The following is a 12,508-nucleotide window of genomic DNA, read 5'->3' as shown; positions in this document are numbered from 1 at the left end:
AAAAAAAAATTGTGGCAGACCAAGCAGAGGGAAAAAATATGGACTCACTCAATTCTGAGGAATAAATTATGGAATCACCCTGTAAATTTTCATCCCCAAAACTAACACCTGCATCAAATCAGATCTGCTCGTTAGTCTGCATCTAAAAAGGAGTGATCACACCTTGGAGAGCTGTTGCACCAAGTGGACTGACATGAATCATGGCTCCAACACGAGAGATGTCAATTGAAACAAAGGAGAGGATTATCAAACTCTTAAGAGGGTAAATCATCACGCAATGTTGCAAAAGATGTTGGTTGTTCACAGTCAGCTGTGTCTAAACTCTGGACCAAATACAAACATGGGAAGGTTGTTAAAGGCAAACATACTGGTAGACCAAGGAAGACATCAAAGCGTCAAGACAGAAAACTTAAAGCAATATGTCTCAAAAATCGAAAATGCACAACAAAACAAATGAGGAACGAATGGGAGGAAACTGGAGTCAACTTCTGTGACCGAACTGTAAGAAACCGTCTAAAGGAAATGGGATTTACATACAGAAAAGCTAAATGAAAGCCATCATTAACACCTAAACAGAAAAAAACAAGGTTACAGTGGGCTAAGGAAAAGCAATCGTGGACTGTGGATGACTGGATGAAAGTCATATTCAGTGATGAATCTCGATTCTGCATTGGGCAAGGTGATGATGCTGGAACTTTTGTTTGGTGCCGTTCCAATGAGATTTATAAAGATGACTGCCTGAAGAGAACGTGTAAATTTCCACAGTCATTGATGATATGGGACTGCATGTCAGGTAAAGGCACTGGGGAGATGGCTGTCATTACATCATCAATAAATGCACAAGTTTACGTTGATATTTTTGACACTTTTCTTATCCCATCAATTGAAAGGATGTTTGGGGATGATGAAATCATTTTTCAAGATGATAATGCGTCTTGCCATAGAGCAAAAACTGTGAAAACATTCCTTGACACATAGACACATAGGGTCAATGTCATGGCCTGCAAATAGTCCAGATCTTAATCCAATTGAAAATCTTTGGTGGAAGTTGAAGAAAATGGTCCATGACAAGGCTCCAACCTGCAAAGCTGATCTGGCAACAGCAATCAGAGAAAGTTGGAGCCAGATTGATGAAGAGTACTGTTTGTCACTCATTAAGTCCATGCCTCAGAGACTGCAAGCTGTTATAAAAGCCAGAGGTGGTGCAACAAAATACTAGTGATGTGTTGGAGCGTTCTTTTGTTTTTCATGATTCCATAAATTTTTTTCCTCAGAATTGAGTGATTCCATATTTTTTTCCCTCTGCTTGGTCTAAAAAAGTAACCGTTACTGACTGCCCCAATTTTTTTTTCTGATTTCTTAGTGTTTCTTAAAGCCAGAAAGTTGCCATTTGAAATGACTTTAGTTTTGTGTCATGTCTGTGATCTGCTTTTTTTCTACAAAATGAAACAACTGAATGAACATCCTCCGAGGCCGGTGATTCCATAATTTTTGCCAGGGGTTGTAAATATGAAAATGGTCACTGGATCCTTCATCTCTGGACATAAATAAAATCTGTAAATCATCACTGGGTCCTAGATCTCTGAACATAAATCAATAAAATCTGTGCATGGCACTGGATCCTAGCTCTCTGGACATAAGTAAATAAAATCTGTGCATGACACTGGATCCTAGATCTCTAGACATGAATAAAATCTGTACATGGTCACCCTGTGCTCTGCTCCAGCAGCGAAGCACTTCGCTTCTTCACAGCTTGTGCTGTGGCCTGCTGCTTCGCTTCACAGCTTCTCAGAAACAGCGGGTCTGCAGTCAACTTAGAGAAATGATCATTTTCCCGATACACAACCTCAAAAACAACGGCTGCTCCGGCATAATGTGAACCGATAAGGGAATTGTTAAGCAGAAAGACTATTGATTTTGATGGATTGAGTAATTTCTTATCAATTCTTAGCAGGAACCGGTTATCGATATCTATCCCTAGAGAGGATACCGAGCAGACTTTGTAAGGTCCTGGCGACAGCTGAGCACGTCCTTGGCATCAAGCGGCATTTGACGCGATTTCATGACCGCTGGACAGACCCGTCGTAGTGTAAAGGGAGTTTAACGGACCGTAAAGAGTCAGGCAGCAGCCCGTCATGAACCTAGAGAAACATGTCAAGCAATGATGCAGCTTTGCAAACTTAAGGTGTTCTGCTGTGGTGTGGACACGACCACTTGCTTTCTTATCAGAGAACTGTTTTATGGTATGATAGTCTTCACTGAAAGTAATAGTTGTCTCCCAATCTGAAACACTCCCACTATGTAGGGGTCACTCTTAACACTGTTGAATAAAGCAGGATGGTGTTGCTGCCACATTTCAGCTATATCATCAGCCCCAGAGACACCCTCTGTGACACGGGGGGTTGGTGCTTTGGCCTTGTTTAGACCTTACCTCCTTCAAAAATATTATTACATAGAAGCTTATCAGCCATTTCATCCGTCCTAATGGCCTGTTCATGTTCATCAGTATAGCGGATGGCATATTTTGTATCTCACATTGGTAAGGTTTTTATGCTCCAGAACAGCCCCATGTCTGGGTCTGCCTACCTGCTACATATTTGCACAAGCCAGGCTTGATGTTATGCAGCTTTTCAGTATTACTACTGAAATATGATTTACCCGCCTCATACACAGCACCCACAGTACCGCCAGACATGTCACAAAGGATTTCACAGTGGGAGATGTCCATACAGTTGACATCTGTCCACATAATAGCATTTAGGGGTCATGTCTTAAAACATAGATGCACAGCTGTAAAAGCACCCAAATAGCATTTTATTTGTTTTCTCTGTACTGATAAAGTATTCACAGAATAAGTATTGATATCTATAAGGAATGTTAAAATGGTGCTGATAAAATCCTAACACAACCATTTGGACCTGTAGATGATTAATAATAATAATAAAAAAAAAAAACACCAAAATGTAAATAAATTTCATACAACAGTCATAGCAGTGCATGAATGCTTTTTCAGAGGGCACAGATTTATTTATTTGCTTATTTTTACATGAGGAACCTGACTTGGCAGCTCAAGCTCAGAAGCAGGAGGAAAATCAAGTAAAAGCAGAAGAACGCTACCGAGAAGCCCTGAAGGAAGTCAAATCACAAAAGCTGAAGGATCACGAGAAGCAAAATCGGTGAACAGCCTCAAACACATTTACTGGAACAATCTTGCCGTATGTGTTTTTGCCATTTTCAAGTGTTATTTATGTAAACTATTTTTTGATGTATGTAGGTCCATCAATGCCAGGAAAAAGGCACTACAAGCAGAGAAGAAAAGAGCCACAATGGTAGCAAGGCTCCCACCACCTCCACGAAATCCAGTTCAGGTGATTTGCCAGTTTAGCACCTTTCAGCCTTACTGCAGTAATCCATTCTGTTATGTAGAACAAGAAGACGGCAACAGATTAAAAAGTGCTTTTGGGTCAATATGGAGACTTTCTGTTTCTTCCTACTCTTGACCTTGTACCTGGTTTCATATGTCATGGTTTTGGTTTCAGTGGCAAATGATGCTAAATGAGTTTCCAAATGTTTGACATTGCCACATTTTTCTTTTGCTCTGTGTTTTTAATTGGTTATTGTGGGGATGTGGTGGCCTGAAGATTAGAATAGCAACCTTGTGACCAGAGGGTCATAGGTTTCGTTCAGATTGCCAGCTCAAATCAGATTTTTTGCAATTCTGATTCAGATGTTATCTCACTGACTGTCTACATGAGTGGTGAAATCTGATCTGTCTGTCCTTCAGAGCAAGCACTGATCCACATTGGTTGCTATAGTAATCATACCGTGCCCAGTGTGTGTGTGTGTGGGGGGGGGGGGGATTCAGCTGTCACTTCAATCTCACTCCACTTTCCCAGAACAGAACCTATCAAAGGACACCATGTGTTTTGAAGCATGACTGACCAAGAGTGTGTGAATGTGTATGTTTACAAGTTGGTTTGGGCTTTTGTGTTTGTGTGTGTGTGTGTGTGTGTGTGTGTGTGTGTGTGTGTGTGTGTGTGTGTGTGTGTGTTTGTGTGTGTGTGTGTGTGTGTGTGTGTGTGTGTGTGTGTGTGTGTGTGTGTGTGTGTGTGTGAGAGAGAGAGGGGGGAGGGAGATAGAGTGGCTGATAATTCAGTTTTCTTTTATGTTTGAAAGGATTTAAAAAAAAAATTAATGATCAGCCATTTTCTCGCTCTCAAGTGCTCAGTTAAACACGCATGTCTTTAAATGCACACACGCACAAATTCCCAGTGACAGAGACAGATGAGCGACCTGGATGAGTAGCACTGGGGTTTTTGAGTATTTGAACAGTACTGGCTTTAAACATCAGGTGAACTGTAGACTTCTTGAAACAAATAGGACTGTTCTTCTTGACTGATGTAATTTCTTCTACAGGAAAAATAAATTTGCTCATTTGTATCCTGTTTATAAATAAACTTTTAACCCACGACCTCTGTCTGAATGCAACAAGGCAACATTGACATTTGTTGTTCAAACAGAACATTGACTCCACTCAACCCCATGTAGTGAAGAAATCAGATGTGAGTGCATTTGCCATGACACACTACCATATGCCTGAGACCACAGTACACAGAGTAGTGGACATTCAGCAGGTGAGCACACACACACATAGCACACCTTGTCCTCTTTGTCTTCAGCGTCCAATGAGTGTAATTTGTACATGTCTGCAGATTGACGCCCATGTGGAAGCTACGTTGGAGCTGAGAAAACTGGAGGATTTAAAGGAGAAAGCAGAGAGAGAGAAAGAAGAACAGGCGGAGAAAGCCTGTGTCAGAGGAAAGCAAGCTCTCAGGAAGGAGCAGCTCATGCAGGTAGAGTACGACAGCCTCCTCCAAAAATATTAGAAGGACGAGGCTGCTTTACTGCTACACACTGAAGATATTTGTATCAAGAGTTGAATATGATAAATGTTTCCAGTGTCATCCTTTTCACTACATATGAAAATGATTCTGGTTCATCATTTTTCAAGTGTGATAATTGTACTTTTGTGTTTAATTAATGACATTGACATTGGTGTGGCTGATCTTTATTTGCCATAATCAGCCAGCCCTAACTTTTTCGGAAATGTTGATATGCACTAGTCCAAATAACTATCATTGTTACCTCCGCCAAGGAGGTTATGTTTTTGGTTGCGTTTGTTTGTTTGTCTGTCTGTCAGCAGAATAACTCAAAAGGTTTGAACGGATTTTGATTAAATTTTGTGGAGTAGTTGGAAATGACAAGAGGAAAAAGTGATTAAATTTTAGTGGTGATCCGGATCACGATCTGGATCCCGATGCTAACGCGTTAGCATATCTAGTGCATTTTCAATGTTAAAAGTTAGCATTAAGCAGTTGTAGCTGTCATCACGTTCGGGTGCATTTGTTTTCAAATTGTAATATTTCTTAAATTTATTTTTGTTTATATATATTAATAATCTAATGATTATTATATACAATTTTAGAGAAAGAGACAAAAAGAAATAGATCACTGTGCCAAGGAGGAAATCTCTCTAGGGTCAGTGACCCTATGGCCTTGTTTAGAGAAGTGTTTCATAAATGTTAAAAAATTCATATATTTGCAGTTTAGTTGAATAATAAATTGAATTTTGTCTGTTATTTGTTTTTGTCTGTAAGGACTTGCAATATCAGTATCAGTGCTCAGATGACAGTAGCTTCTGGGAAAGGTGCAAGTTGCAATAAACTGTAATGCCAAGCGCTAAGGATATATGCTATCCAGTCACAGCAGATGAAACTATTTTACTACTGAGCAGACATCATTGTTAGACTTTTTTAGGTTCAATGATTCCACGGCGTGTAGATGTTATGGCGTCAGTGACCCCATGGCCTTGGCAGAGGTTTGCACTCTCTGAGTGCTTCTAGTTAATGTATAGCATCAACATTATATCAAGCATTCGATTGTCTAGCAGTATAGCTAATGTAAACTAATTATTAATCAGCATCCTAGGAAAATTAAATATTCAAATTTACTGTGCAAAGTTTTACAATAGTGATGTAGAGAGAATAAAAAATGCTATAATCACTACTTGTTTTTGGTTACTACGTATCTTAAACTTTAACTGCAGATATGTACAGGCAAACATGATGATATATCCTCCACATTCAATAAATTTGCATATATAAAATATAACGGTTCAGCAGCACAGGTAATCACTTTTGCTTCATTTTTTTGATGGCTTTAATTTTTCTCTATAATTTTTGCCAATATAGTTTGGCTGTGGCACATTTTTAAGTCAACCACTTGAGGTTTGTGTCCCTTTTACGGTACATCAGTGAGTCAAGTGACTTTGTTTTTTATTTGTATTTTTTACGGTATAGGGAATCAGGGATTCATCCAGCCCTCTCCACATTGTGAATGGCGTATAAATGCATGATGTGGCGAACTGGGTTTGCTTGTGAATCCCCACTGTGGCGAGTATTTAAACAAACCTACAAATTCTGTCAGTGCTACTAGGAAAAACTAAGATTTATGTTACTTTGATTTTTAAAAACAAAACAAAAAGCCCTTTTGTGGTTTGTGCTGCTCTTTGTGCGCTCACTGGGCTCAGCTGCCCTGGTTGCTGAGAGCTTAAACACAGGTGCTGCTGTCTTCTCAATGCCAGGAACATCAGTGCCCTTTCTCCCTATAATGTAGTGTTGCTTTAGTGCCAAAACCACATGTAGATCCATCTTTGATCTGCTGTGACTGTCCCATGTGACTGTTTTGGGGGGTTTGGTTTTAATATAGGTGGTGCAAGTCGAGTGTACCTTTTGAGTGCTGAGTTTAAACTATCCACAAGACTGTCTACTGATTGGACATTTTCCAAACATGAAGCTAAGATCAGGCAATCTATCTTCGAGTTCAGTTAAAGTTGAGGAGTTGTGTCACCGCAATGATAAATAAGGTTGTTGTTCCACTAAACACGGCAGTAAAACTGTATCTGTAACTGTATTATATCCATAATTAGATGATTAATCAGCAATGATTTTGAGGACAGTGATCTTATGTTAATGAGACCCAGGCTAAGGACCTCAGTGGGGTTGACAGTTGGAATGTTTGGATTTAGGGGTGGTTCAAGAGTAGCATATATAAGATGCCTGGAAGGTTTGAGACATTTCATGCGGGTTGTACAACCCAAGTTGGGACGTTGTGTAAAATGTAAATAAAAACAGAATACAATGATTTGCAAATCTTCTTCAACCTATATTCAATTGAGTACACCACAAAGACAAGATATTTAATGTTCAAACTGATAAACTTTATTGTTTTTGTGCAAATATCTGCTCATTTTGAAATGGATGCCTGCAACATGTTTCAAAAAAGCTGGGACAGTGGCAACAAAAGACTGGGAGCTGCTCGCTCTTAAATTCTCTCACAACTGTGTTGAAATAAAGTCCATAAAAGTCCTGGTCACATACTGATTGCCAGAGACAGGACATGTCCACATCCAGTAAAAAGTTTGGACATCTCCAGACCACTCACGGATGGTTTGTTCGTGCGCAAATGCAGCTCACGATCAAAGGAAAAAAGATAAGCTATAACAGAAATCAGTGCAGCCCTGCACAAGAACAAATGTAAACTAGAAGAGAAGTCAGAGTGTATAGTCTGCCTGCAGATCCTCTGCTGCTTTCTTGCCTCCTCTCTGCCCCCCTGCTGCTCACATATGATCCAGACATTCCTGTGTTGTCATGACACCGCATGAAGCAACTCGAAGCAGGCCCGGTGTGAAAGGGGCTTTAGCTACAGTTTTTGAACCTTGGAGAGAAACCTGGGGAACCCTGATACTCCTAATAAAAACTTTCACATGCATTTATATGTATTGCTTAATACAGTTGGATTGTGACTCATTTGACACTCATAGAAAACATTTCCTGTTGTTGACTTTGAAAGGTTTGAGCCAAACGTCTCTCAGAAGTTTTTACTTTTTTACTGTCTCCTCTAGGATCGTGAGTGCTTGCTTGTTGAACTGGAGCACATGCAGCAGACACACATGCTTAAGAGGCGACAGCGGGTTTCTCACATGCCACTTCAGACTTTTCAACCTTATTCCAAAAGACAAGAAATGAGAGAGGAGTTCCAGAGGGAGCTGGAGTTTGCCTTTGAGGACATGTATACTGGAGAGAGGCGTAAGGACTGTCATTTTTGTAGTTTGTGCTCTGAATGTGCTTAGTATTGTAAACAGATTGGTTTTCCTATTTAAAGTATGAGGTATTGTGCACTCTTGAAGTAACCAGGATACTCTGTTAGAGAATCTGATGAATCTTAAATGATCTTATGATTGATGTTTTTGTTCACAGAGTGACTTCAAAGTGGCATAATATCCTCTATGCAGTATAGGCCACAATACATGCCCCTCTAAAGCTCTCTTTCTTACAACACACAGGAGGACGACTTTATTAAGGGCCCCTTCACACATAGTGCGAACTTGTTCGATATGCACATGAGCAGGAATCGTGTGCAAAACGTGTAAAATTGTAGCTGCCTTGTACACCTGTTGCTACAACTATTTGCACACACCAGCGGCAGAAAGACAAAGTGTGCACTCTGTGAGCCCGTCAAACCCTCTTGTGGCAGGTGTCGGCCAAGTTCCAGGTGACAGGCACGAACACCTAAGACCGCTCGCATGGCACTTAGAAAATGTGGGGCTATTCTTACTGTCATCACGCAAACAGTCTGCATACAGTCACTGTCAAGCTGGATGTGAAATTTGTCTAAGTCGGATCAGAAAGCACAGTAGATGAGCTGACTGTCACGTCAGCTCAACTACTGTGAGCTCTGTTCCACCTGACATGGTGTCAGTCCTGCGGCACAGTATCAACAAGTCAAAGTCAGCTTTATTGTCAAATATGCTATACATGCTCGACATACAGCACAGATGAAATTTCAGTCCTCTCAGACCCACGGTGCAGAGTAAGAATAAAAACTATTAAGCTAAGTAAAAAAATTTACCTTAAATACTTCTGATTTACAAAATAAAAATAACAATATAAAACAGTATTAACAGTGCAGGCAGTGTAAGTATAACAGTGTGATGCTGTAGTACAAATGGCAGTGTACTAATGTAGACAGTATGACATTAAATACGATCGTGCAATGGATAACAGTATAACAGTATAATCCAGTGGTGCAAGTGGCAGTATGCTGATGTAGACAGTGTAACATTCTAGCATTAAATACAGTAGTGCAGTGGGTATATACTAATGTACCAGTATCAGTATAGGCAGTCTTGATGTGGACGCAATAGTGCAATGTGGGAGGATGAAGTGAGGTGTGCAGACCTAGGGTTGGTGAATGCGTGGGCAGGCAGAATCAGTGGTGGGGGGATCACCTGGGGGGCAGAGCAGGGACGGAGTTGAGCATCCTGACTGCCTGGTGGAAGAAACTGTCTTTGAGCCTGCTGGTTTTGGCCCGGAGACTCTGCAGTCTCCTCCCCGAGGGCAGCAGGCTGAAAAGACTGTGTTGGGTGGGTGGGGTCACCTGCGATCCTGGTGGCTTTGCAGGTGAGACACGTGTGGTACGTGCCCAACAGAGAGGGGAGAGGGACACTAATGATCTTCCCAGCTGCTTTCACAGTGCGCTGCAGGGTCTTGCGGCAGGATATGGTGCAGGCACCGTACCACACAGTGATGCTGCTGGTCAGGATGCTCTCGACGGTACCCCTGTAGAAGGAGTACATGATGGGGGTCGGGGCTCTTGCTTTCCTCAGTTTCCGCAGAAATTAGTCGCTTTTGGGCTTTTTTGGCCAGAGATGTGGTGTTGATGTTCCAGGACAGGTCTTGGGAGATGTGTACACTCAGGAACTTTGTGCTGCTCACCCGCTCCACTTCATTGCCATTGATGGTTAGTGGAGCATGCTGAGTGGGCTCTCTCCTGAGGTCCACGACAATCTCCTTCGTCTTCTCCACATTCAGGTGAAGATTGTTGTCCGTTCACCACGTGGCCAGGCGGCTCACCTCACTCCTGTAGCTTGTCTCGTTGTTGTTGATGAGACCCACCACAGTCGTGTCGTCTGTGAACTTGATGAAGAGGTTGGAGCTGGATGTAGGTGTGCAGTTGTGGGACAGCAGAGTGAAGAGGAGGGGGCTCAGCACACATCCTTGGGGGGCCCCTATGCCAGAGGTGTTGCTGCCAGCCCAAACTGCCTGTGATCTCCCCGTCAGAAAGTCCAGCAGCCAGTTGCACATGGATGTGTTGAGTCCCAGCTGGACTAGATTGAGGATGAGCTGCTGGGGAATGATTGTATTGAATGCTGAGCTGAAGTCGATGAACAGCATTCTGACGTGAGAGTCCTTGGTCTCCAGGTGAGTTAGGGCTGAGTGGAGGGCAGTGGAGATAGCATCGTCGGTCGAGTGGTTGGACCAGTATGCAAACTGGTGGGGGGGTGCATTTGGTGTGGTCCATGACTAGCCGCTCGAAGCACTTCATAATGATGGGAGTGAGTGCGACCGGACGGTAGTCATTGCAGCACAAGGGAGACGACTTCTTCGGGACTGGAATGATGATGGTGGCTTTGAGGCACGTTGGGACAACAGCTTGTCTCAGCGAGATGTTGAAGATGTTCGTGAGTGAGCTCCTCAGCACAGTTTCTCAGGACCTGACCAGGAATATCGTCGGGACCGGAGGCTTTCCTCGCATTGATCCTTCTGAGCGTTTGCCTCACGCTATCTGAAGGGCGTGACCGGCTGGACACACCAGACCAGTAGATGTGGACATGAGAAGAGCGAACTGCTTCTCATTCATTCACATTTCATGACTGTATGTCTGTGACCATGGGTCATCTACAGAGGAACAGACTGATCATATTTGTATTGCCCGCTTGATAAGAGGGATTCAATACAATGTGGTGTTTTTAATATAGTGTGCGGTTTTATTTTTTTAAATACATCCATGTCCTTCCTGATATGAGGCAGTTTCCCGCATCTTTCACAGGACAGCGATCGTAGCTCATTGGTAAAGTTTCTGACTGGCAATTCCCGTGGGTGGCATGTAATTTTATTTATTTTTTTTTCTCACAGCAGCTGCGCGATGTGGTTGCATATCGCGCAGCTGGTGGCACTGTGTTCCCACGTGCATGAACCATCCCACCAGCATCGTGCACGCCTGCCTGTCAGTGTGATGTTTCGTGGTTCACTCATATAAGCTGCCCCGACGGGTGTCGCTCTGAGTTGTACATATTCGCACTATGTGTGAAGGGGCCCTAAGGAATGGAAATTCAAAAAATATTATTGTTGTTCAGAAAATATTTGTCCCCACATCAAAAAGCTGCTCACAAAAGTGTGAAAACAAATGATTTCAGCAATTATTGTCACTTTAACAACCGTGGCGAACCCTACCGCCCAACCAGTCAGCGATATCGTATTTGACACAATGGTGTTATAGACTAATCACGTTCACCGTACTATTGCTCTCCGATCCAAATCTATAAAATATTCTTTTTTAGCGTTTCATTTCTCCATTTAAAGTCCATTTAAAGCCCAAGTGCATAGTCTTTTTCAGGAAATTGGCTGACTGTCATGGTCTTGTTGGCTTACAGTAAGATGTTTTGTTTTGTCTAATCATTTTAACTAAAATTGACAAAAATGTCTGCATTAAATTTGTAGAGTGTCAAAACACATTGTCTAAAATGGAAATTTTTTCTGTCACAAACGTTAAAATACCTTTGGTCATTGTCCATGACCATGAGAAAAAATGGACAGAAAACATGCTTGATATCAAATTTTTAAATGAACTTATCTCAATTTTCACCATGAAAGTGTTAGTTGTCAAGTATCTGTACATATACTTATTATCTCTACAATATTTATTGTCACTCAGTAAAATATAATGCTGTGCAATTGATATTTTACAATTGATTATATGGCACATGAAACAGTGTAAACTTGTTATAAAGAAATCTATTACAATAACAAACTCTATTACAATAACAAATTCCTTAAATGTTTTTTTTTTTTTTACAGATCTTCTTCTAATTCTTGAATAATTTGGTTATGTACAATGTATAATTGATTGTTTTATGCACCACTCACATGCACAAAATTACTGAATGTGCTTAAAGAAGTAGGAAAATATGATTCAAAAATATGGTTCGAAGCTACAGTACCTCATTGTATATTGAAGAAAAGGTGAGTATTAGAAACAAGTTCAATATAACTTGTCTGTGATAATTTTTAGTCAGTGTTTTTGTTTACATGATGTACAATGCACATAATAGGACAGTTTCTACAATTTCAGTCCCTTGCATTATAATTATTTTTCAGTATCAACTGCCTAAAAGCAAAAATCTAGTGTGCAGAAAATTTGGCATTTTGTGTTCATGTGCATTGTAAGATCTTGTTCAATCTGGGGTCTCATCCATTCCCTGGGGTCCTTGGGGAAGGGTCCTGGGATCTTGTCCTGTCCTTGGGGTCCTGACACTTGTATCAAAGAGAGGGCAAATGATAATTTCAAATTGGTAAAACGTAGATCAGTTTTGTCTTTCCATTGAGTT

At 41.3% G+C, this 12,508-nt stretch overlaps 1 protein-coding gene across 2 annotated transcripts in view; it reads left to right on the top strand.

The window, feature by feature from the left end:
* Positions 1 to 12,508, top strand: part of cep295 (centrosomal protein 295) — a 51,562-nt gene that overhangs the window by 7,469 nt on the left and 31,585 nt on the right. For both annotated transcript variants that reach the window (XM_034168549.1, XM_034168548.1), the window contains exons 3-7: positions 3,052 to 3,176; positions 3,275 to 3,368; positions 4,521 to 4,634; positions 4,713 to 4,853; positions 7,964 to 8,147. In XM_034168549.1, the coding sequence (XP_034024440.1) occupies positions 3,052 to 3,176; positions 3,275 to 3,368; positions 4,521 to 4,634; positions 4,713 to 4,853; positions 7,964 to 8,147 (658 nt within the window). The remainder of the gene's footprint in view (positions 1 to 3,051; positions 3,177 to 3,274; positions 3,369 to 4,520; positions 4,635 to 4,712; positions 4,854 to 7,963; positions 8,148 to 12,508) is intronic.

This window comes from Thalassophryne amazonica, chromosome 4 (genome assembly GCF_902500255.1).
Source record: "Thalassophryne amazonica chromosome 4, fThaAma1.1, whole genome shotgun sequence".
In the NCBI taxonomy this organism is placed as follows: domain Eukaryota; kingdom Metazoa; phylum Chordata; class Actinopteri; order Batrachoidiformes; family Batrachoididae; genus Thalassophryne; species Thalassophryne amazonica.
The sequence above is the reverse complement of the archived record's forward strand: the minus strand, read 5'-3'. Positions and strand labels throughout refer to the sequence as shown.